The 26,823-nt window shown below is 47.1% G+C and overlaps 1 protein-coding gene across 9 annotated transcripts in view; it reads left to right on the top strand.

Moving 5' to 3' along the window:
* Positions 1-26,823, top strand: part of INPP4A (inositol polyphosphate-4-phosphatase type I A) — a 453,500-nt gene that overhangs the window by 359,933 nt on the left and 66,744 nt on the right. For 8 of the 9 annotated variants that reach the window (XM_029604758.1, XM_029604750.1, XM_029604755.1 and 5 more), the window contains one exon: positions 13,334-13,431. In XM_029604758.1, coding sequence (XP_029460618.1) covers positions 13,334-13,431 — 98 coding nt within the window. Of the gene's footprint in view, positions 1-13,333; positions 13,432-18,577; positions 18,699-26,823 lie in introns of those variants that run through there. The other variant, XM_029604759.1, reaches the window with a different exon arrangement.

The raw sequence follows: 26,823 nt of genomic DNA, 5'->3' as shown, positions 1-26,823 counted from the left end.
CTCCCTTCCTGCGACAGGAAGCCACCTTCGACGCTGGGCCTGGTTTCATGGCCTAGTGCCGTTCCTGCTCTAACCTGCGATAGGGACGGCATTCCAGGGTCCTGCCTCCTACCTCCTTAGGCGTGAGGCCGCGCCTCTCCTCCTGATATAAAGGGCCAGCGGTGGGAGTAGTCCCTGGCTCCTTCTAGTGATGTCATCCTGGGTGTTCCTCTTCAGCCCTGCAAAAGGGCTCAGCCTTCAGTCCTTCGTTGCCTTCGCAAGGAGTCAATCATGGAGCTGGGCTGCTCCTGGATCCTCCGTTCCAGCTCTTCAGTCTAGGAGGCTCCGATGTCCTCCTCCGCTTCTTCATGGGAATTCCCTTGTTTTCATTTGTGGTTCCTGATACTTCATCTTCATCTTCATTCTATGTCCTGGTCTCTCATCGAATCTCGTGTTCCTATCCACCGATGTCTCCGTCTGATGTCTTCGTCCACTGATGTCTCCGTCTTCAGATGATCTTGCTTCCTGATGTCCTGTCTCCCTTGACGTCTCTGTCCCAGATGCCCCTGTTCGCAGATGTCTTCCTCTGAAGTAGTCCTTGTCAGTAGATGTTCAGCTGCCCTGTCCTTTGGTGCCTTCGTGATGCTCTTGATTGAGTGCCCAGCAGGTCCGAAGTCCGGAAGGTCTGACGTTCGGATGTTCTGTCTTCCAGTGCCACCTTGTTGCTCTTCATTGAGTGCCTTGGGGGTCTGAAGCCCTGATGTCCTTGCCTTGGATTCCCCAGATTAATCTGCCTTCAGATGTCTTGTCTTTGATGTCTTCAATGTCCTTGTCTCCAGATAACCATGCCATCTAGTCTCCAGATGTTTCGCCTTTCGGCATTCACTATTTCCGGCTCCTCTCTTGGAAGCCTTGTCCTCTGATGTCTTGGGTTCCAGCTTCGCCTAGCCTCCGGTGGATTGTGCTGTCAGTGGATAGCCTGAGTGCCTTCCTGGCCACTGAAGCCTCCTTTCCGGCTGTGTGAGTTAGCGTGCTATCCGGATTCCACTTCATCCTGAGTTTTACCTTGCTGTCATCTGTCCATTCCTCAAGAGTCTTGCCTCAACCTTGCCTTAGCCTTGCCTTAAAAGTAGCCATGCCTGAACCTTGACATAGCCATGCCTGAACCTTGATGTAACCATACCTCAGCCTTGCCTCATGTCTCGCCTGACCATGTTTCCAAGTACCCTTGTCCAACCATGTCTTCAAGTATCGTCTGATTGTGTCTTCAAGCATCCTCATCTGACCTTGTCTTCAAGTCTCCTCGTCTATGTCTTCAAGTGACCTCGTCTGACCATGTCTTGAGTCTTCGTCTTCTTCCAGTATCATCACTGTCCTTGACCTCTGTCCGTTCTGACGCGTTTGCCGTTCCCGTATGGCAGGTCTGAAAGGGCTATCGAGTGGCCGGAGGGCTACCCCAGAGACCAGCATCAGATTTGGTAGAGGTCAGAGTCCCTGGTCTTCAGCCTGTCCATATGTGCTCGGACATGTCTCGCCTGCCTCAGCACTTCTACGGAGCCCTCTGCAGTCACGCCGTGGTCCAAGGGCACACAACTCTCCCCGGAATCGGGATCGCTCCCTACCGCTCCCGCAACACCTATTTCCCCAGAGTGACAGATATGGGAATCAAGGTTAAATTATATGCTCCAATCAAGATCGTTGACATTACATTGTGAGTCTGCTTGTGAGCCAGTAGAATAAGACTGCAAAAGCTCATGCCACATTCTATAAACAATGTGTGAGAGGCAGGCTTTGGAAGGAGCCATGATATTGATTACAAAGCATCTAAACCTACAATCCCATCTGATCCTTCCCCCTCAGTGCAATGTTGAGGGCTAGATGGACCATGTTGATGCTGGTGTTTAATCAAATCTTCTTCAATTCTTCATGCACTCTCTTTCAGTACACCCATACCCATAGCTGATCCTCTCAAATATGGGCTTTTTCTTTCATACACATGCACACATTGTGTCCTTCCAACAAAAATATATATGCACTCACCTTATATCACACTCAGTCTGGAGCAATAAATATCAGTGTCCACAAGGCTTATCTCCATCATGTTTTGATCTGACTTGAGTGCAGGCTACAGTTGTCCTTCAGTGCCTCACAGATGTCTGTTGCCAGCTGCTCAACAGCAGAGAGGGAGGGCAGTACAGGGAATAATGGCCCCTATCAGGGAAGAGGAGCATGATACAAGGACAATGTCCCTCCAGCACAGTGCTTCCCAAACAGCATGCCATGGGACACTGATCAGGTATGCCACAGAAAAGCCACCATTGCCTGATCTCAGATCCTGACCAGCACCTGGGTTCTGCTTTCAACACCTCACAGCAACAAAAGTCACCAGCAGTGGCTCTTAGACATGTAGGTGCTCCTTTCTGAGAACATGCGTAATCATATATGCCTTTTTTTCTTAGCTTAGCGTGAATCCCGAGCAGCATGCAGCAGCAACTCCTCATCTTCCTTCTCCTGAGCCTTCTCCTTTTTGTCCGTCAAAGCTCACAGTAGTGTAGATAATGAATTCAGTAACAGCAGACTGGTGACTGAGAATACCTGTTCATGTGTTTTGGAAAGATGGGTGGAACGTGGAGAAGGTACCTCAAGCAGACCCTGGTGAACAGATTTCAAGGCCCAAGATGGAGTATATATCCATAGAATAGAACTAATCCACAGTGATGGGGCATAGTTCAGCAATTTGTGAATTAGCATCGCAAGTTTATATTTGATGTGCCATTGGATGGGGAGCCAATGGAGGGAACAGAGAACTGGAGTAATATGGTCACTTGTGTTTGATCCTGTTAATATATGGACAGCAAAGTTTTGAACAATTTGGAGAATCCTAAGGGGATTTACAAGAATACCAGAATACAGAGAGTTATGGTAATCTAAACTTGAAAATATAAAAGCCTGTAATACTATACAAAAGTTACTGGGGGTCTAGTAGAGGTTTTAGTTGCCAGAGCAGTCATAACTTGGCAAAAGGAGTCATCACAGCAGATTTAATGTGAGAGCGCATAAAAAGGGCTGAATCTAATACAACACCTAGATTTCGCATCATATGCAAAATCAGAAGGAGCATCATGAGGTGGAAAGCAAATCAAAATAATTGTTTTGTCAATATTGAGGGCAAGCTTATAGTGATGCAGCCAACATTTTATTGCAGACAGACAAAATGAGACAAAGTCAAAGGTGGCAGACCAGGATGACAGTTAGTAAGAAAAACTGAATATCATACACACAGATTATGTAGTTTACCCCCAAGCCCATAAGTAGCTTATGCAGGAGAGTTAAATAAATATTAAACAAAACAGCAGATAAGGCTGAACCCTGGGGAATACCTGTGCTAAGTGAGTACCGAGAAGAGACTCCAGAGGCAATTCTTACTTGCTGAGTGCGACCAGTTGGATCGAATTCAGACCAAGATAAAGTAATGCCGGTTACTTCAATCCCGGATAAACGAAAGAGCAGGATTTGGTGATTTAAGGACTGGGAAAGAAAGGAAATGCTGACTGGGGAGAGAACCCTGCCATGGTAGAAAAGGCTTGTGGTGCAGATAGTGAAATTAAGACAGAAGGTGCTGAAGAGGCGGATAATGTGTGGAGAGCGTCTTCCAAGTGGAAAAAAGGGGCGACGTGCTTGAAGAGTTCTCTTCCAGTAGAGAAGAGGTACACGAAGTGGAAAGAACGTTGCATGTTGCGGGGAAAAACAGCATGAAGCAGGGACATCGTCAGCCCTGTGAAAAAATAAGAAGTAGAGCATTCTCCAGTGGAAAGAGATGCACTCAGCAAGGTCAGTGTTTCCTTAGTGAGGAAGAGGAGCAAGCAGCAGATTCATTGTGTCCGTCCCGTCCCCCGTCCCCCCCCCCCCACACACACACACACACACACACGAGTGGCAGAAAGGAGCACAGTGCAGAGACAAGTTCCACCAACAGTGTTGTCGATTTAGAGATTGTGTTGCTAGATTTGTGAACTAATTTAGCTGTTTTTTAATGAAAATTCTGGTAATGCTCACATTTTTTTAAATCTCCATTAGATTCTCTATGGGCCAAACATGACTGGAAGCAGAAAAGTGTTTTTTGCTTTTTTTTTTTTTTTTTTTACCAGCGCTCCACCTCTCTAGGCTTCCTGATGACGTAACCATTTCTATTATCCAATCCCATACAGGAAGGGCCCTGGGATTAGCAAGACTTTAGGACTCAACAAATGGAGAAGCATGGGGGCTGGACACCTTAAAGGCAAGCTCTAGTGGCAGAAAGGGAGAAGGTGAGCCAGGAGAAAGTTCCTGTGCCATGATAGTGAGGCTTCTGTGTGAGGAGGTTGGCTGAGCTCTGAGAAGGGGTCGTGAGCTGACTATGGAGAGAATGAACAGTACTGAGGGGGAAGGACTGGCAGCAAGTCCAAGAACTTCACCCAATTGTGCGGCAGTGTCATTCCTTAAGCAGCCTGAGGGAGGAGATATTTGCTGTATGAGCACATGAGCAGGAGCAAACGTGTGTGCATATCAGAGAGAAAAAGAGTGTGTGTGTGAGTGAGTGACTGAGAGAATGTATCTATGACAGCAAGAACTTATGTGTGTCAGAGAGTGAAAGTGTTAGTGTGTATGTGTCTGAGACAGTATGTGTGTCAGAGACTCTGTGTGTGAGAGAGAGAGAGAGAGAGACACGCATCCCACCCCAATGTACCTCAATCTTAGGGTGACAAAAACTCATAATTTCCCAGTTATGCTGTTGCCACTGCGCAGCAACTTGGTTCTCTATACTTTTACCTAATCTGTAGACTTTCTTCAAGTAGGAACTGGCAACACTGTCCCACCAGTAAGGAGGAAGAGCACAGAGAGGTGAGGTGAATATGGATAAGACAAAACACCTCCCTTTGGGAAGAGGAACAGGGAGAACACCTCACCTATTCACACAAATGAAGAAACAGAGCACAGAGCAGCTTTTAACTTAACATTATAGAGCAAATTTCCAAGGAAAATTAGCATATGCATGTGTAAATAGCCTGTATTTGCATACATGCTGTTTTATAAACATTGAAAGTATGTGTGTATTTTTGGTTTCATGAGCACATTTACTGGCGCAAAAAAAAAACGGGCAGTCTAGGGGCATTCCAGGGAAGGGCTAAGAAGTTTGTGCAGAAATTATTATTTGTAAGAGAAATTCATTATAAATTATCTAACTTATTTGTGCAATTTTATACCAGTTATTAACCAGCGCAATTGATATCTGACTTGTTTGTGTCTGCAGTTTTGGGGTGGGAGGCTTGGGTGACCTGGTGGGGTCTCCATGCGTCCCGTTATATGCACACGTGCAGTAATATAAATAGGTTCTCTCTACTCTTGATGTTTATAAAATAGCATGCACACGAATACAGGCTGCTTATGCGCATATATGCTAATTTTCAATGCATGATTCAGCCCCAAGCAACAGTAGTAGAGTTTATGTCTGTCTGTGAGGTACATAATCTTACCACAAATACTTTTCAAACCACTGACTTTTGGTTTCTTCTTGCACATGCTCAGTAGAGCTCAAAGCTCTATTAGCTTAGAGAGCCAAGTCCGTTTGGTGCCGCTGGATAACGTCACCCACATGTAGTGGCTAATTCAGCCTGCTATCTACGGAACAAAGAACAACGCACAAAGTTTTAGTTGCATTTAGTGGAGATGTTCATGCAGGCATGTGTTTGGGTTTTTTTGACCTGGTAGTTCCTTCTTTCTCCTATTTCTTCCAGGTCAGTCAGAACCAGCATTTGGATTCCAATGCCATGAGCCTTTATTCACAACTACTTGAGAATTCCCCCAGCCCCCCCCCCAACGTTTTAACAGACCCAGCCTCTCCCCTGTTCCCAGTCTAGGCATTGCAGTAATGATCTTGAAACTAGGAGCCATGCACTAGGGTGCTTTCCAGAACCGTATATCATGGGCTTTAAATCCAGCCACCAGGTGTCAACCCTTAACAATGACCATGACTTACTCTCCCCCCCCCCCCCCCCCGCGGGACAAGTTTACTTCAGGGGAGGAAAAGTACACACACACGTTTTATGTTACAATGTACATTTTCCCCTAAGAAAAGTACCCACACAAAAATGTAGTTGTGAATGTCTGCAGGTTCTTTGAACCTGCCGAAAGTTTGAAAGCAAAAGTATGCACATACTTTTGCTTTGAAAATTGGGGCAAAGTCCATGGTTAGAAAGTACTCTGGACTTTATCCTAATGCAGAAAGTTTGAAAATTGCCCCCATTAATAATACTATAGTTTTAAAAAAATGGAAACGGCCTGATTCATTATAATGTTGTAACCCACTGCTAGCTGCAGTCATAGCTTGCATGAATAAGATCACGGATGGCCAACTCTAGTCCTTAAGAGCCACAAACAGGCCAGAAATTCAGGATATGCACAATGAATATGCATAAAATAGGTTTACATACAGTGGAGGCAGTACATGCAAATCTATCTTATGCATATTCATTTTGGATATGCTGAAAACCAGGCCTATTTGTGGTTCTCAAGGATTGAAGTTGGCTACCCCTGAATTAGATTATCTCATCTCATCAGACTCACTCATATCACAAAGTTCCCTGTACGTACCTGGATCAGTCCAGACAGTGGGTTATGTCCCCAATCCAGCAGATGGAGTCAGCACAAGCTTTGAGGGGGCGTCACCATAAGTACTACTACCCCCTCTGCAGGAGTTCAGTATCTTCTGACTCCAGCAGATGCGAGTAGGGGAATCAGGCTTCCCCTCCTTTTCCTTCACTTTCTTGCTTGATTATGGCTTGTTGTTGTCTTTTTCTGTGGATCAAGTTTGTATCAAGTTTGTATTAAGTTTAAAAAAAAAGGCAGAGTTCTTTCAACTTCTGGGGAGTGGCTTATCTTCCTTGTCTCTTCTCTGCGGCCTTGCTGTTTATTTCTCGTTGCAGCCAGGGGTAAGTTTGTTTTTCCTTTGTAGTTTTTTCCTTCACAGCTCAGCCCCCGGTGCCCACGAAAGCCGGTGGAGCCGGCCTCTTCGCTCTTTACTCCCTCACCCGCGGCCATTTTACAGCTCCTCATGGGCTGCTGAGCCATTTAGGGAAAGATGTCTGGGGGGGGTCGTGTGGCCAGGAAGGCCCCCCCCGCGGCACCCTCCTCTATTTTCAGACAGCGGGCAGTGCGGGCCGACCGGGCCCCCCCGCAGCGGCGCCTTTGTGCGCGTGGCCCCCCCGGTGGCTTTTTCTTTTCTCCTGCAGCGATCCCGATGCCGCGGCCGTCCCGCTGTGCGGCCTGCGGAGACCCGGGGTCCCGGATTTCCCGGGAGGGCATCTGTGCACGATGCCTTCCCGGGGGGGGAAGGTACCTCACAGTCCCTGACTGATTTCTCTTTTTTGCCCGGGCGGTGCGGGCCGGCCACTCCGCCATTTTTGGCGGGAACGGCGGCCATTTTACATTCTGAGCGCCCTGAGGCGCAGGCCACGAGGGGGAACGGATCCCTGGAGGCCACGAGGGAGAACGGATCCCTGGAGGCCACGAGGGAGAACGGATCCCTGGAGGACTCTACCAGCGGGGGTGTTCCCCCGATTTTGGTGCAGGAACCAAGCACCCAGAGCCAGGGAGCAGGAACCACGCCGCCCCCGAAGCGCACCCGAGCAGGCCGGGGTTCTCTCCGGAGTTTATCCTGCTCATGCATACCGCTTATCTGCAGGGGCTAGAAGCACCTGTGGGACCCCCCCCCCCCCCTCCTAAGATCCCTCGGATGTCGCCCTCGACGCCGGCCCCCCCCGACCCTCCGGGAGTGGGGGCCTCCCGCCTTCCTACCCGGGTCCGATCCACGCCCGCGGCAGTGGGGGCGGTGCCAGACCCAGCGGGACATGGACTTGACCTCCCGGACGGGGGACAAGGGGACGGCACACAGGAGGGGGATGATCCGCGTACCCTACGCCTCTTCCAGAGGGAAGAGCTGGACGACCTCATCCCGCAGATCATCCAAGAATTAGATTTGGATCCGCCACCAGACCCGCCTGCCCCAGTAGCTCCCGCTGTCATCACTTCTTCAAGGAAGGGAGATCCTGTCCTGGCGGCACTCCGGCCGAGGGCTCGGGCTTTTCCCATTCATGACTCGTTTTTACAACTTCTCACCAGGGAATGGGACACCCCGGAGGCCTCCCTGAAGAGCAGCCGGGCTATGGAAAAGCTGTACCCGCTCCCCGAAGATTTTCTGAACCTCATCAAGGTCCCAAAGGTGGACTCCGCAGTGTCGGCGGTCACGAAGAGGACGACTATCCCAGTGACGGGAGGTGCGGCGTTGCGGGACACACAGGATCGTAAGTTGGAAGTTTTCCTTAAGCGGGTTTTCGAGGTCTCCGCTCTGGGTATGCGGGCGGTGATGTGCAGTTCGCTTGCCCAGCGGGCTAGTCTCCTTTGGGTGCAACAACTCCTCACATCTCAGAACCTGCCGTCCGATGAGGCTGCCCAGGCAGATCGGCTAGAAGCCGCAGTGGCGTATGGGGCGGACGCCTCGTACGACCTTTTTCGGGTCCTCGCAAGATCCATGGTTTCGGTAGTGGCAGCACGACGACTACTGTGGCTACGCAATTGGGCGTCTGATACGTCCTCTAAGTCCAGTCTGGGCTCTCTTCCCTTCAGGGGCAAGTTCCTCTTCGGGGAGGATTTGGACCAGATCATCAAGTCCCTGGGGGAGAACGCTGTTCATCGGCTGCCGGAGGATAGGTTTCGACCATCCAGAGCGTTTTCTTCTTCTCGGACCAGAGCGCAACGGCGCTACAGGGGCTACAGACAGACGGGCTCCCGGCCATCCGCCCCCAGGTCTCAGCCCTGGTTGCGCGCCTTCCGCGGGCATCGGCCCGCACGCACTACTCCCGGAACCGGGAACCCCTATACCAAGTCTTCACAATGATGCCAGTCTCGCCCACTCCCCTGTCCCCAGGATTGGGGACCGACTAACGTATTTCTAAGCGGAGTGGGCACGGATCACCTCGGACCAGTGGGTCCTGGATACCATAAAACACGGCTACGCATTGGAATTTGTCCGCCCCCCGCAGGGAAGGTTCATCTTTTCCCCCTGTGGCTCGGACCTCAAGAGAGGAGCGGTGCAGCTGACTCTGGACAGACTCCGGGAGATAGGCGCTACTGCGCCCGTGCCCTTCGGAGAGGTGGGCTCGGGCCACTATTCCATCTATTTCGTCGTACCAAAGAAGGACGGTTCCTTCCGGCCTATCCTAGTCCTCAAGGAAGTCAACAAATCCCTTCGAGTCGTTCGGTTCCGCATGGAAACGCTCCGGTCAGTGATTGCGGCGGTGCATCGGGGGGAGTTCCTCGCCTCCCTGGACTTAACAGAGGCCTACCTGCACATTCCCATCCGCCCGGACCACCACAGTTTCCTTCGTTTCAAAATTCTGGACCAGCATTTTCAGTTCACGGCTCTCGCGTTTGGATTGGCGCCGGCGCTGCACACCTTCACCAAGATCATGGTAGTTGTGGCGGCAGCTCTCCGGAAGGAGGGCATCCTGGTTCATCCTTATCTGGACGATTGGCTCCTCCGGGCGAAGTCATTCGATCATGGACGCTCAGCGGTGACTCGAGTAGTACGGTTTCTACATTCCCTGGGATGGGTAGTGAACTTCTCCAAGAGCTCCCTCATGCCCTCGCAACGCTTGGGTTTTTTTTTGGGGGCAACTTTCGACACCCTACTGGGCAAAGTTTTTCTGCGCCAGGACAAAGCTCAATCCTTGCGGGATCACACACGACGGTTCTCTGCGTTACCAGAGCCCACCTCCTGGGACTACCTGCAACTCCTGGGAGTGATGGGGTCCACCATCGACCTTGTACCTTGGGCTTTCGCGCACCTCAGGACCTTACAGTGGGCGCTCTTCTCCCGTTGGAAACCAGTATTGCAGGACTATCAGATGATTCTCCCGCTCCCACAGAATGCCAGGGACAGTCTGGGCTGGTGGTTGGATCCACCGAACCTGGCCCATGGCATGTCCCTCGATCTGCCAAATTGGGTGGTGGTGACCACCTATGCCAGTCTAGCAGGCTGGGGTGCAGTCTGCGATCGAAGCGCCACACAGGGGACGTGGTCCACGGTGGAGGCGAAGTGGTCAATCAACCGTCTGGAAACCAGAGCGGTCCGGCTAGCTCTGCGACATTTCCTCCCGCTTCTTCGGAACCGAGAAGTCAGAATCCTATCGGACAACGCTACCACCGTGGTCTACATCAACCGACAAGGAGGCACGCGCAGCCCGCAGGTCGCGCTCGAGGCGGCGCTGCTGATGCAATGGGCGGAGCGTCATCTCGTCCGGCTAGCGGCCTCGCACATCGCCGGTGTGGACAACGTCCAGGCGGACTTCCTCAGTCGTCAACTGCTGGACCCGGAGAGTGGTCTCTCTCCGACAAAGCAATGCAACTTCTCGTCCATCGGTGGGGGGCCCCCCACTTGGATCTGATGGCGTCCGCTCTCAACGCCAAGGCTCCACGCTTCTTCAGTCGCCGGAGAGAGCGCGGAGGGAGTGGATGCCCTGGTCCTCCCGTGGCCGCCATATCTTTCTTTTCCACCATGGCCCCTGGTGGGCAGGATGCTCCGCAGAATAGAAAGCCATCAGGGGACCGTGGTTTTCGTCGCCCCAGAATGGCCCAGGCGACCCTGGTTTGCGGACCTGCTACAGCTGGTGATCGACGGGCCAATCAGGCTGGGGCACCTCCCCCAGCTCCTACATCAGGGCCCGGTATTTTTCGAGCAGGCAGAATTCTTCTGTCTTGCGGCCTGGCTTTTGAGAGGCGCCGCCTCCGGCGTCGGGGCTACCTGGAGGTGGTAGTATCCACGCTATTGCGGGCACGAAAGACATCGGCCTATGTTCGAGTCTGGAAGGTGTTCGAGCTGTGGTGTACCAGCCAGGCCACGAGACCCGCTAAGGCTTCTGTACCTCAGATCCTTCAGTTTCTACAGGCGGGAGTGGAAAAAGGGCTCACCTATAATTCACTACGGGTTCAGGTGGCCGCCCTTGGTTCGCTGTTGAGCGATGGGGGCTCTCTTCTACAGCATCCTGACATTGCTCGTTTTCTCAAGGGTGTCAAGCATATGCGTCCTCCGTTACGGGACCCTTGTCCCTCCTGGAGTCTTAACCTTGTGCTTTGCTCCCTGTCGGGACCATCGTTCGAGCCGCTGCGCAGCGCAACGATAAAGGATCTCACTCTCAAGACTGTATTTCTTGTGGCCATCTGTTCCGCTCGACGCATCTCGGAGCTGCAGGCTCTGTCGTGTAGAGAGCCCTATCTCCGTTTCTCCGACTCTGGAGTTTCGCTTCGCACCGTTCCCTCCTTCCTTCCGAAGGTGGTTTCTGCATTCCATGTGAACCAGACGGTGGAGTTGCTGTCCTTCTCTTCCTCAGAGCCGAAGTCTCTCCGTCTCTTGAATGTCAAGCGCACTCTGCGCCTCTATCTGGAGGCTACAAATGAGTTCCGGACCTCTGACCATCTCTTTGTACTCTGGGCCGGTCCTAAGAAGGGGTCTCAGGCCTCGAAGACTACCATTGCCAGATGGCTGAAGGCCGGCATTGCTGCTTCCTACATTGGGGCGGGTCGGACTCCCCCACCCGGAATCGTAGCGCATTCTACACGTTCTCAGGCGGCTTCCTGGGCGGAGGTTCGCTCGGTATCCTCGCAGGAAATTTGTAGGGCAGCCACCTGGAAATCGTTACACACGTTCTCGAGGCACTATCGTCTGCACCTCGCCTCTTCGGTCTCTGGACACTTTGGCGAGCAGGTTCTCCGAGCAGGCCTCGCAGGACCCCACCCGATTTAGGGAAGCTTGGGTACATCCCACTGTCTGGACTGATCCAGGTACGTACAGGGAAAAGAAAATTATTACTTACCTGCTAATTTTCGTTCCTGTAGTACCATGGATCAGTCCAGACGCCCACCGCGTTTGGGTTCTTGATCCTGCTCAGCTCTGCGCCTCTTCTTGCTCGCAGTGTTCTGTGTCTTCACAGTTGTTTCTTTTCGCTGTTTTTCACAGCTCCCTACAAGTTGGTAGGATGTTTGCAGTTACTTGTTGCGGTTACAATTGTTTTCATTATCTGTTTCCACAAACTTGATCCTTCGGGGGTTTCTACTCGGGCTTTGATATACTCTATACTGAACTCCTGCAGAGGGGGTAGTAGTACTTATGGTGACGCCCCCTCAAAGCTTGTGCTGACTCCATCTGCTGGATTGGGGACATAACCCACTGTCTGGACTGATCCATGGTACTACAGGAACGAAAATTAGCAGGTAAGTAATAATTTTCTTCTATATATCATCTCATCAGACTCACTCATATCACAAAGCTATATATCACAAACAGGCCGATTCAGTAAAAACGCGGGAGAGCGGACAAACGCCCGCTCTCCCGGCGCGCGCACCGGCCACTCGCCAGTGTGCGCGCCAGGAGAGCAGGCTAAAAGGAGGCGTCCATAGCGCCTCCTTTTAGGCCGGAGCGGCGGCTGTCAGCAGGTTTGACAGCCGACGCTCAATTTTGCTGGCGTCGGTTGTCGAGCCCGCTGACAGCCACGTGCTCGGAAACCGGACGCTGGCAAAATTGAGCGTCCGGTTTTCGGCCCAACAGCCGTGGGCCGAATTCAAATTTTTCTTTTTTAACTTTTTTTACTCTTCGGGACCTCTGACTTAATATCGCCATGATATTAAGTTGGAGGGTGCACAGAAAAGCAGTTTTTACTGCTTTTCTGTGCACTTTCCCGGTGCCGGAAGAAATTAGCGCCTACCTTTGGGTAGGCGCTAATTTCTGAAAGTAAAATGTGCGGCTTGGCTGCACATTTTACTTTCTGTATCCCGCGCGCATACCTAATAGGGCCATCAACATGCATTTGCATGTTGAGGGCGCTATTAGGTGCCGCGGGTTGGACGCGCGTTTTCCTCCCCTTACTGAATAAAGGTAAGGGAAAACGTGCGTCCAAGAGCAGGCTAACAGTGCGCTCCATTGGAGCGCACTGACCTGTATCGGCCTGAAAGTTAGAAAGATCAAATTCTTAAAGCCAGTTTTTTGTTTACAGGGATTTTTATTTTTCAGGCTCTCTCTGCTTAGTGTTGTAGCTAAAAATCACTTTTTGTGCACATTCAGTTCTATGGTAAATCTTCAGGGTACCTTATCCACATGTTGCCATTTTTAGCCAATAACGCCAACTACTGAAGAATTTTTTACCAAGTTTTGCTTTTGCTGAAGTGTCTTTTATCACTGAAAAGATGCATTAGGGTTGGAAAAAGGAGCTTATATCCAATGACATCACTAATGGGATTAATGGCATTTCCCTTTGACCTCACACAGGTTTGGAGACACATCACTGCAAGAAGTCATTAACATGGAGAGTTTAGTGCGGTTAAACTCCTACTATGAACAGTTCAAGGAAGTTTTGCCTGATGATTGTGAGTATTTAATGCGTACAGTGAAACATTTCCTGACTTTAAAGTATTTAGGTGATTTGTTTAAAATCAAAATAGGAATTATATTCTAGAAATATGAATATTAGAGATACTATGAAGCAGTGTTCATAGCTCCCAAGGAAGATTTGGTGGCAGGGAGTCTTGGCCATCGCACAGTGGGAGCACATAGTGGAGAGGCATATGGTCCAGAAGCCATTGTCCATGGCCCCAGGTATGGAATTATAGCTGGGATGCTTGAAATAGAGAAAGCAGTTACAAATGGGGAAAACGTTCTAGGTACTTGTGAACGAAGGTTCATATTGCTGTAGTAGAGGCAAGTTTCCATTGACCTGGAAGCCCCAAAAAACACAAAGAAAATGAGAGACATCGTTATTTTCTTCTTAATGCATAAATAATTCTGTCAAGATACATTTGGAGAAAAAAGGTTGACGCGTTAGAAGAAAAGAACATCCTGCCATCCATTAAACACAGGGACAAATCTGTTATTCTTTAGGGTTGTTTGGCAGCCAGTGGCACAGGAATGTATTGTTCAGGCGGAAGAAAGAATGGATTCAACCAAATATCAACATATCCTAGAAACTAATGTCCCACAGTCAGTGAAGAAACTGAAGCTGAAAAGAGGTTGGATTTTTCAGCAAGACATACCTCAAAATCAACAATGAAGTACTTACAGTAAAGAAAGATAAAGGTTTTCGAAAGGCCTTAATGGTCCCCTTACTTGAATATTACTGAAAATCTGTGGGAAGATCTCAAAAATGTATTTAGATTTTGATTTTTATATTCCACTTTTCACATGTAGTGCATTCAAGGAAACATAAGAATATTTCTGAACTAGACGAGGTCTGCAAGGAAACATAGAAACATGATAGCAGAAAAAGACAGTATGGCCCATCTTGTCTGCCCATTTGTTCAAGCAATTTAGCTTTAAAACTCCTGTCATTCCTTTAGAGATCCCCTGTAATTATTCCATGCTTTCTTGAATTCATATTTTGTTTTTGTCTCTACCACCTCCACTGGGAGGCCGATGCATGCATCCATTACAATACCTGTAAAGAAATATTTCTTAAGATTATTTGTGAGTCTACCTCCTTTCACCTTCATCCCATGACCCCCTTGTTCTAGAGCCTCTTTTCCATTGAAAAAGGCTTTCCTCCTGGGTATGGCGACCTTTGAAATATTTAAAATATGCCTATCATATCTCTCCTCTCTTGCCTTTTCTCTAGGGTGTACATGTTTAGATCTTTTTCTATTCCTGTATTATTTAATGGAACAAAGTCAGCATGGCTTTACCCAAGGCAAGTCTTGCCTCACAAATCTGCTTCACTTTTTTGAAGGAGTTAATAAACATGTGGATAAAGGTGAACTGGTAGATGTAGTATACTTGGATTTTCAGAAGGCGTTTGACAAAGTTCCTCATGAGAGGCTTCTAGGAAAAGTAAAAAGTCATGGGATAGGTGGCAATGTCCTTTCGTGGATTGCAAACTGGCTAAAAGACAGGAAACAGAGAGTAGGATTAAATGGACAATTTTCTCAGTGGAAGGGAGTGGACAGTGGAGTGCCTCAGGGATCTGTGTTGGGACCCTTACTTTTCAATATATTTATAAATGATCTGGAAAGAAATACGACGAGTGAGATAATCAAATTTGCAGATGACACAAAATTGTTCAGAGTAGTTAAATCACAAGCAGATTGTGATAAATTGGGCATCCAAATGGCAGATGAAATTTAATGTGGATAAGTGCAAGGTGATGCATATAGGGAAAAATAACCCATGCTATAATTACACAATGTTGGGTTCCATATTAGGTGCTACAACCCAAGAAAGAGATCTAGGCGTCATAGTGGATAACACATTGAAATCGTCGGTTCAGTGTGCTGCGGCAGTCAAAAAAGCAAACAGAATGTTGGGAATTATTAGAAAGGGAATGGTGAATAAAACGGAAAATGTCATAATGCCTCTGTATCGCTCCATGGTGAGACCGCAACTTGAATACTGTGTACAATTCTGGTCGCCACATCTCAAAAAAGATATAATTGCGATGGAGAAGGTACAGAGAAGGGCTACCAAAATGATAAGGGGAATGGAACAGCTCCCCTATGAGAAAAGACTAAAGAGGTTAGGACTTTTCAGCTTGGAGAAGAGACAACTGAGGGGGGATATGATAGAGGTGTTTAAAATCATGAGAGGTCTAGAATGGGTAGATGTGAATCGGTTATTTACTCTTTCGGATAATAGAAAGACTAGGGGCACTCCATGAAGTTAGCATGGGGCACATTTAAAACTAATCGGAGAAAGTTCTTTTTTACTCAATGCACAATTAAACTCTGGAATTTGTTGCTAGAGGATGTGGTTAGTGCAGTTAGTGTAGCTGTGTTTAAAAAAGGATTGGATAAGTTCTTGGAGGAGAAGTCCATTACCTGCTATTAAGTTCACTTAGAGAATAGCCACTGCCATTAGCAATGGTAACATGGAATAGACTTAGTTTTTGGGTACTTGCCAGGTTCTTATGGCCTGGATTGGCCACTGTTGGAAACAGGATGCTGGGCTTGATGGACCCTTGGTCTGACCCAGTATGGCATTTTCTTATGTTCTTATGTTCTTATTTAGAACAAAGACCACTGATCATTTTAGTAACCACCCTCTGGATCAACTCCACCTGGTTAATATCCTTTTGAAGGTGTGGACTCCAGAATTGTATACAGTATTTCAAATGAGGAATCACAAAGGACATATACAAGGGCAATATCTCTTTCCTTTTTCTGCTGACCATTCCTCTTCCTATGCAGCCAAGCATTTTTCTGGCCTTTGCCGTCACTTTAGCCACCAGTTTCGCCACCTTAAGATCATCAGGTACAATCACTCCCATATCCCTCTCTTCTTTTATGTTTAGAAGAATATTGCCTCCAGTTCTGTGTACTCCCCTTTGGGTTTTTGCAGCCTAAATGCATTATTCTGCATTTTTTAGCATTAAATCTTAGCTGCCAGACCCTAGAACATTCCGCCTCCTGTTTTCCACACCTTCCTAGCTGATTTTGGTATCATTGTCAAAAAGAAAAACCTTTCCCGAAAATCCTTTTTCTATATCACTCACGAAAATGTTGAAAAAAACTGGTCCAAGGACCAATCTGTGAGAGAGACTGCGAGTAACACCCACATTCTCAAAGAAAACTCCATTTACCACTTCCCTTTGCCACCTCGGTGCCCTCAGCCAGTTTCTAACCCAGTCAGTCACTCTAGGATCCATACCAAGGGCGCACAGTTTATTTATAAGTCTTCTGTGCGGAACCTTGTCAAAAGCCTTACTGAAATCCAAGTATACTACATCTAGCACGCTCTCTTGTCCAACTCTGGCCTTTGGATTCCAAAAATTGCTCTATCATCTGTTTTCATAAGCTGAAAAGCATTTCATACCAAATAGGCTATAGAACGGAGGTGTCCACCTCCGTTCTATAGCCTGTTTGGTATGAAATGCTTTTCAGCTTATGAATATGATGTTTGTTTGATTATTGTTTATTGATACATCATATACACACTGTTCCTGAGTATTTATTTTTATTTATTTATTTAACTGTTTTTATATACCGACATTTGATCGAGATATCATATCGGTTCACATGGAACAATAAACTAATAAGGCAGGAGGACTGCTTATTTTACATTGAAACTAGGTAACTTACATTATAACATGGCAACTTACATGGTAACTAGGTAACTTACTAGGTATCTAGGTAATTTACATTGTACATGGTGACTTACATAATGATTGAGGAATAGGGTGTATAATGAGAGGAAACGTTGTAGGTAGAAATTATACATTACGGGAAATACATGAGAAAATGCATTTGCTCATGATGAGACAATTTAGTTAAAAACAGTAATAATTAAAATGAGGCACTTTATCAAACGGATGTATCAGGAACATTTCAGTTGAAGATCATAATAGTTAGGACGAGTGAAGGGTATCGGGGAGGAGACCAGGTGGATCCATGAGGGTTATGTGTCAGGGGGGAATGCTTTTCTGAAGAGCCAGGTTTTGAGTTGTTTTTTGAAGGCTTGGGTGGAGGGTTCGTTTCTGAGGAGGGGTGGGAGGGAGTTCCAGAGGGAGGGGCCGGCCACAGATATAGTATAAATACTATCATCTGTTTTAGCAACGATGCAATTAGTTTGCTCAGCACAGAGGTCAGACTATAACTGGCTTGTAATTCCCAGCCTCCTCCTTACCTCCACTTTTATGAATAGGAACCACATCTGCCTGTCTCAAGTCCTCTAGAACTACATCAGTCTCTAAAGCATTGAAAAGGTCAGCCAGCGTTGCTGCCAGGACATCTGTAAGTTCCCTTAGTAACCTCGGATGTATCCCATCCAGCCCCATCGCCTTATCTACTTATCTACTTTAAGTTTATTAGCTCCTCATGAACATGAGGGATGAGAAAATCTTCCCAAAGCAAGAACAGGAAGACTTAGCTGGCTACGGGAAACGTTTGGAAGCTGTTATTTTAGCTAATGGCGGAGTTACAAAGTACTGACTGAAAAAGTGTCCAAACTTCTGCATGTGCCATAGCCATTTTTGTATTATTTTCAATCAGTTAAAGTCAGCAAATAGTAATTTTGGATTAAAATTGCAGAAAGAGGTCATGTTTAACTTTGTACTATGTAGAGGTCATGTCAGCTTCTGTTCACTTATAGTATCATTGAAACCGGGGTGCCTGTACTTTTGCACACAACTGTACGTGTGTAGATACTAATTTGTTTTCATGCTGTAGTGCTTTTCTGATCATGGGAAGACATCGTTTTATGAACTTGTCTGTGGCCAAGTCCCTGCTAGTTTTCCACACTGCAGTTATAAAGTCTTTTTATACTGAATTGCTTTATTTATAGTTAGGGCATTTCATGACTTGGTTCTCATCTGGCACTGTTTGTAGTGGCTCAGCACTAGTTTTTTTTGTAGGAAAAGTAGCTGTTTGTAACCCTAAGCATCAGACCTTAAAGTAGGGCAATGTTAACAGTTAACATCTTCTCCCACTATTACATACAAGATATGGTATAGCCAGTGTCCACACTGAAGTCATTCTAGGCTGTTTTATTAATTTTCTACTTTCTTCTCTAGTACATTATTTCTTCTTACAGAATAATACCATTATGCTCAGGAGGTATGAAGCAAGAGAACCGGTGAAGTTACCCACGCTACCAGGGACTAGGTGGACAAGCAATATGTCAAGCCTTCTTGCTTTGCTCTTGCTGAGCCATTGGAATATAAATAACATTTTGTTATATGGCGTTTTCGGGTGTTTTCCTTTTAGTTCTACAGAGTCTATAATGGTATATGTGCAAATGAATCTGGGTATAATATTTGATAGTTTCATGATGGCTGATAGAACATTATGATTGAAAGTTAACCTGTTGCTGAGCGTGATATGTAATATGTGTGTTATAGTACTGAGAGTAATATGTTCCTAAGAAAGACGTTTCTGAGTATGTTATATTGTACCACAGAATTTGTGTGTGTGTGTGTGTGTATGTGTATACATATATTTCAAATCATTAGTGGTGTTACTTACCCTATTTTAGGTTTCTCTGATGAATATACCATTTTAAGTACCCACATACAATTTTTATTTAATTTAAAGCCTAGATCCTATACACTATATCTATATCTATCTATTTATAAATATATATATACACACACACACACACATACAGTGGCTTGCAAAAATAATTGACCCCCCCTAAAAAAGTCAGCAGATTTGTGTGGGTTGCAAATTTTTGCAGACAGTATGTTTATTGCAAACCAATGTGCTCTTAAGGTACGTTGTCAAAATCGCAATTCATTATTTCTCTGCATTTATTGTAAAATAAAATTAAAAACTGAAAAATGCTGCTTGCATAAGTATTCAGCCCCTGTGCTGTGGAAGCTCCAAGTTTACATAGATGAAAGATATTGCCCTAACAACTGACTTACAATTGGCCTCTACCGACATTGACTTTTTGTATGTTTGTACAGTGCCGCGTATGTCGTGTAGCACTATAGAAATGTTAAGTAGTAGTAATAGCAGTAGAACCTGTGAATGATTTAAAAAGGTCAGCTTTTCTAGGTAAAAGACCCCTAAATTCCAGTACCATTGGTCTGCTGTGAATCTCAAGGAAAGCTGTGAAAATGAAGACCAAAGAGCACTATTACTACTACTTAACATTTCTGTAGTTCTACATGACATAGGCAGCTCTGTACAAACATACAAAAAGACAGTCCCTGCTCAATAGTGCTTACAATCTAATAAGACAAACATACAGGACAAGAGACTTAATTAAAAGAAAAGAAAGTTAGTGAAGACCAAAAGCAGACAATCCGAGATCACGTGATGCGGTGAGCGGAGAGGACATGCGTGCCTTCCCTCTGAAACCGCCTCAAACATCGAGTAATCACGCTTATTTTTACTTTCGACCAGTGTCATGCCGAGTCAATAAAATCCGCGGGAGAGCCAGCGCTCCTAGGCGAGCGCCCGCTCTCACGACGCGCGCCCAGGCACCTCTCCTGGGCACGCGATTCTTTATTTAAATTAGGGCCCGTGCTAATAAGGAGGCGCTAGGGACACTAGCGCATCCTTAGCACCTCCTTATTGGCGGAAGTGGCGGATGTCAGCGGGTCTGACAGCCGACGCTTAATTTTACCGGCGTCAGTTGTTGAACCCGCTGACAGTCACGGGTTCAGAAGAGGGACGCCAGCAAAGTTGAGCATCTGTTTTCCAACCCGCGGGCACCCGGGTGCATTCTAAGGAAATTAAAGATAAAGTTATAGACATTGTTGCGACCATCGCTGCCCGATGTCTCCACTCCGCCCATCTTACCACATTGGCGACTCCCTCCGGGGTTGATGGAAGGCTGGCTGCCGCAGCGTTCTTAGGCTGCCCTCGTCTGGCGTCCCCGGACCAGCCCGACGCTGCAATCCGCCATGTTGACCTGATGCCTAGGGGTGCGCGCGCGGCGCAGCCCCACCTCAAGTACCAGAAGTGGCGCGAACCGCTTCAGATATTTAAAAGTCTCTGAATTGCTAACAACTCGAGTTAGCAAGGATAAGGATAAGGATTTGCTCTACGCTACTCTGCCTCCTCGGACTAACCAGGGGTACCCGCTCCTCGGGGACCTCGTTCTCTCTTACTTTGTATATTGCAGTCTGGAACCGGTACTCGCTGCTCGAGGGCCCTCGTTCCCGGACTTCTTCGGAATTCACTTCTGCCTGGAAGTCATCGCTGCCTACTACATCTGTGAGTTACCATCGTTCTCTCAGAGCTTTCCCTGGAACCAGGTACTCGCTCCTCGAGGGCCTACTTCATTCCAGCTCCTGGGCTTCTATGAAACATTGTGTGAGTATTACCAACAGGTTCTGTCCAAGAACTCTGCATTCCCTACCTACTCACTATATTTCAGTTTCTCTACAGCTCAGCCTCCAGGGATCGCTGTTCCAGTATCTGAGGGACCACAGCCCAACCGGGCATTCCAGCTCACTACTGCCAACTCTGGTGGTTCAGTATACTGTCTAATAAAAGAACTAGTGTGTCCCTCTCGGGATCTTCCCCCAGGGGCGTGGTCATCTGCCACCAGTCCAAGGATCCACCCACAACTCTCCTAAATAATAACAGACATGCACAAGATAGGAAAAGGCTACAAAATAATATCCAAGTGCTTGGCTATCCCAGAGAGCACTGTTGGATTAATTGTGAGGAAATGGAAGCTGCATCATACCACCCAGACACTGCCTAGACAAGGCCATCCCTTAAAATTCAGCATCAGAACAAGAGGGAAACTTGTGAGGGAAGCCACAGAGAGGCCAGCGATCACTTTGAAGGAACTACAAAGTTCAGTTGCTGAGACTGGAGTAGAGGTGCACCAGTCAACTATATCAAGAGCGCTGCATACAACTGGCCTGCTTGGGAGGGTAGCTATAAAGAAGCCATTACTGAAGAAAAAACACATCAAAACACATCTGGAGTTTGCCAGAAATCATCAGTGTCCCAGCTAAAATGGGATAAGGTTCTGTTGTCAGATGAGACAAAACGCAAGCACAGTAACTTTGAAACATCTATGCGGGCGCACATGTACATGCATTTGCCGGTTCACGTCCATTTTATAACATATGCATGTATATGCACGCATAGGGGTGGATTTTAAAAGGGGTACGCGTGTAACCCCGAAAACCCACTCCTGCGCGCGCCGAGCCTATTTTGCATAGGCCCGGTGACGCTCGCAAGCCCCGGGATGCGTGTAAGTCCCGGGGCTTGAAAAAATGGGCAGGGAATGAGCGGTCCAGGGGCGGGGTATGGGTGTGGACAGAGGCCTCTCCACTACTGCTGGGCCTGGAGATCGCGCGCCAGCGCACGCAACCCAGAGGCAGGCGTAAATAAGAGGCAGGCGTTAATACAAAAATAAAAGTGGGGGAGGATTTAGGTAGGGCTCGGGTGTGGGTTAAATAAGGGAAGGGAGGGGAAGGTGGGGGGAACGGAAGGAAAGTCACCTCCGAGGCTGCTCCGATTTCAGAGTGGCCTCAGAGGGAGCGGGGAAATCCATCGGGGCTCCCCTAGGGCTCGGCACGCACAAGGTGCACAAGTGTGCACCCCCTTGCGCCCGCCAATCCTGGATTTTATAACATGCGCGCAGCTGCCTGCGCATGTTATTAAATCGGGCATAGATTTGTGCGCGCCGGGTTGCGCACACAAATCTACGCCCGTGCAAAGGTATGAATATCTGGCCCATAGTATAAAATTGGCTGAATGCACATAGATGTACGCACAATTTTAAATGGATGCGCACATGTGTGTGCAAATGCTGCATCTACCATATAAGTGTAGGAATTTTATAAAGGACATGCGCCAATGCCATACCCAGTTTTCCCAGTTCTTTCCCAGTTCACCCAGTTTAGGGATAGGGCTTCCAACCCCCCCCCCAATTTATTAGCTTCCCTTTCTCCCCATTAGCTCCAACCCTTAAAACCCCGCTGACTAGCCTAGATTTTTTTTGTTTCTTTTACTTCATGCCATCCAAAGCAGTAGTAAAGTTACACGGGAATTACACGCATTCATGGGCTCTTTTTACAATCCGTGCAGCATGCACTGGCCCAATTTGTGTGCATATCTCCCGGCTTTGACCCCCAAAGGGCTTTTAAAATTCGCCTGTATATGTGGCACAAACCTAACACTGTCCCTTCTTCAGCAAACACCATCCCAACAGTAAAGTATGGAGGTGGCAGCATCATGTTGTGGGGATGCTTTTCCTCAGCGGGGACTGGGCATCTTGTTAAAATTGAAGGACGTATGAATGGTGCAATATACAGGAAAATTCTGCAAGACAATCTGCTTCAGTCACTAAAAAACTAAAATTTGGGAGAAAGCTCATCTTTCAGCAGGGCAATGATCCCAAGCATAAGGCCAAAGCAACATAGGAGTGACTGAACAACAAAAAGGTGAATGTTTTACAATGGCCAAGTCAAAGTCCAGATCTCAATCCAATCGAGAATCTCTGGCACTATTTGAAAATTACAGTCCATAAGAGTCATCCAACCAACCTGAACAACCTGGAGCAAATCTTCCAGGAAGAATGGGCAAAAATCACTCCCAGTGTGCAAAGCTGGTCGAAACTTACCCCAACAGACTGTTATTGCAGCAAAAGGTGGTTCTACCAAGTACTAATCTGAAGAGGGTGAATACTTATGCATTTTTCAGTTTTTAATTTTATTTTACAAAAAATGCGGAGGAATAATGAATTGTGACTATGAAAATGTACTTTAACAGCATATTGATTTGCAATAAACTTACTGTCTGGAACAATCTATTAGTGTCATTTGTAATCTACACAAATCTGCTGATTTTTATGGGGTCACATTCTTTTGCAAGCCACTGTATATAGTAATGTCTGTTTTAGTTTAAATATTGAGTAGGTATAAGTCCCTTAGATTTTCTAGTATTTATCAAAATTTGAGATGTTGCTATGTAGAAAGTGCACAGAGTGTAAGTATGTGTGTGTGTGTGTGTGTGTCTGTGAAATGTAACTGAAAGTGTGAGAATGAAAAAGAAAAGAGAATATAAGGAAAAGCAGGTTGAAATTATTATACAGGCTAGCCGAATAGCTCAGTCGTATAATATGCACTGGGAGGGCTACTTTCAAAGTGTTTCCTTTGCAAAACTAATTTAGCTGAATGCTTCCTGCAGGGTATGAACCTTGCTGTTACAATTTCAGCTGCTATGCAGCCTCACCGTACCCTGACTACGATGCCTCCCTACCAGCACAGTTTTCTGGTGAGCCCCGCTCAGAAATGTTCTCATCATCTCAATCTTGGTCTCATGAATCAACCTGCCTTGCAGCCTCCCCTCTAACGGGCATACTCTTCAGGCTGGCCAAGGTCCTCCTTCCTGCCTGCTCCATACCCACACTCCAGCCCTACATAACCCTGCCTTACCAAACCCAAGATGCTTCTGCATCGACTTTCCCTTGGCTTCTTGCCCTGGTCACCGTTGTCTTGCGGCCTACCCAAGCCTATCCTAGTGTTGCCTTGTGGCCTCTAGGCCTATTTGCTCCTTGTCTTGCCTTGTGGCCTCTGGGCATTCTCGCTCCTAGCCTTGTCTTGTGGCCTTAGGGACTTCCTGCTCTTTGCCTTATGGCCTAAGGTCCCTCTTGCTCTTTGCTTTGCCTTGAGGCCTATCCAGGCATTCTCCTGACCTTTGGCCTATCCAGGCCTTACCTTGCTCTGTGGCCTATCTAGGCCTCTCTTTGTCTTGCCCCTCAGGGCCTTCCTGCATCACTGCCTTCAGGCCTATATGTTCCATGTTCTATGCTGTCCTTGTCTCGCCCTGCCCTGTCCTTAGTCCAAGCATCGGTTCCAGTCTTACCTGCACGCTGTTCCTGTCCAAGTCTCATTTCCAGTCTTACCTGCACGTTGTTCCAGTCTAAGCCTCTGTTCCATTCTTACCTGCATGCTGTTCCTGTCTAAGACTCAGTTCCAGTCTTGCCTGCATGTTGTTCTATTCTTACCTGCACACTGTTCCTGTCTAAGACTCGATTCTAGTCTTACCTGCATGCTGATCTTAGCTAAGCTTCAGTTCCAGTCTTGCCTGCATGCTGTTCCTGTCTAAAACTCAGTTCCAGTCTTGCCTGCACACTGTTGCTGACTAAGTCTCAATTCCAGTCTTGCCTGCACGTTGATCCTGGCTAAGTCTCAGTTCCAGTCTTGCCTCCACGCTGTTCCTGTCTAAACTTCAGTTCCAGTCTTTCCTCCACGCTGTTCCTGTAAATGCTTCAATTCCAGTCTTAGCTGCACGCTGTTCCTGTCCAGGCCCTGCTCCAGCCTTACCAACCTGTCCAAGCCTTGCTTCAGCTTTGTCATGCTGTCCTGCGCCACTCCATGGTGGTGTCCTTACATCCTGCATGATCCGGAGCCATAATACTTGCCCTTTAAGTGTCTGTTGTGAAATCTTATAATTCTTTGCAGACAAATTCAGAGGGGTATTTCTTTTAGATGACAGTATAATTCATTTTAAAACAGTCATTGCAAGACAAAACTGTTTTAAATATACAGTGTCCTAAGAGTGGAGTTGTAACCGTCTCTTTTTAGTCAGTAAGGAGGCCCAGACAACTGATCCGTAAAGATAGACTTTTATTGCCAGCAAGATGCAGCTAAGACAAAGGCTCAGTACAACTGCATGCCCCTCCCCTTCAGGAGCAGACTCTTATGCACTTTACAGTTCTTATCTTTTACACATGCGTTCTAAGCATTGCTGAGCAAGCATATTCCGGCTGAAGGGGCTACTGACCCCCTCCCTAGACACCCTGGAACTTTCGTGAAACTTCTCCCATGTTCTGCAGGAGAGGCTGCTGGGACTTGCAGTTCTGGAAAGGAATTCGCGAGTCTGCAGTAATACAGCCCATCACATAATACATCCATTGTTCTAATCTAGGTTACAGCAGTGAAAGCTTATCAGAGAATAAGAACAGCGAAGCCAAAAAAATGAAAATGTGCAATGTGCTGACAGAGAGTTTCTCAATGTCCTAATTACAGCTGTATTGCAGACTGTAAGTAAACCCGTCATGAAGCAGGGAATTCTGGTACATGAAGTCCTTTGTCAGGTTGAAGCCTTCAGACTCCTTCAGAGTGACATCATCGCAGCAGATGGCTGGCTGAATTAGAGCTCCTGCTCCCAACAATCCTAATCTCCACGAATCTCAGGCATCTACACGTATTAATAGTAACCGGGGTGCGCACATAACAGGCTTGTCACCCTCCGATATTGGTGCGACGAAAATCGGTCGATTTTTGGAAATATTCTTATCAGAAACAAGAGCCGACGGGAAGCCGGGCTAATTAAAATGGCGCTACAAGAGGAAGTCCTAAATCAAATAGAGCACCCCAGGGAACAACTACTGGTGGAGGATGACCTCCCGACGAGATCAGAAATGCAAAAATGGTTTGCTGAACTCAGACAAGACCTGCAAAATAATAAGCAGGAAATCATGGAATCAATCGTGGAAATAAAAGGAACTTGCTGAGAATGGAAGGAGTATTTTTGATATAGAAACAAAAGCAGATGCACTCACAGACGAACTAAAACTGGCACGGGAAGCTCATTTGACATTTAAAGAAGAAGTCGAGACTTTGTCAGACAAAGTAGAAGATCTTGAAAACCGTTCCCGACGCCTCAATTTGCAGTTCCGGGGTGTCCGAGAAACACCAGAGTATCAAAATTGTACAGAGGTGGTGATGCAAATAAGTAAAATCTTGCTGGATTCACAGGACAATATCCTACCTTTGTCTAATAGTGAAGTGAAAATTGACCGCGCACACCATGCCCTGGGGCCTAGACAAGAAAACAGGCCCAGGGACATAGTTGCCTGTTATCATGACTATACCCTTAAGGACAAAATTGCAGCAATAGCTAAGAAACAAGCCACATGGTCCTGGGAAGGAGTGAATATAATGATTTTTGCTGATCTATCACCGGTTACCATCCGTAAATGCCAGGAATTAAAGCGAGCCACAGAGACTCTTCGCAAGGACAACATTCGATATCGCTGGTTATTCCCATTTGGCCTAGGATTTTCGTTAAAAGGAGAATACCATAGAATTAAAAACATGACGGAAGCAGCAATCGTCTTGAGGGAAGCCGGCTATGCTGGCTTTGAAGAATCGCACCTCACTTTGAAGGTTCCAGTGCGCCGAGATGAAGTGCCACGATGGCAATGAGTGAATAAAGGAGGCCGTTGCCTTCGGCCAACCCGGAAAATAATAACTCTCAGCGGGAAGCTACTTGAGTATAATGTGGACTAATTGTATTGCTGTTTATACATTAAGCCTCGGAGAAATTTACACTCATAACAAAAAAAAAAAAGGGGGG

The sequence above is a fragment of the Rhinatrema bivittatum genome, chromosome 5, assembly GCF_901001135.1.
Source record: "Rhinatrema bivittatum chromosome 5, aRhiBiv1.1, whole genome shotgun sequence".
In the NCBI taxonomy this organism is placed as follows: Eukaryota; Metazoa; Chordata; class Amphibia; order Gymnophiona; family Rhinatrematidae; genus Rhinatrema; species Rhinatrema bivittatum.
Note: the sequence above shows the minus strand (reverse complement) of the source record. Positions and strands in the feature narration are given on the sequence as shown.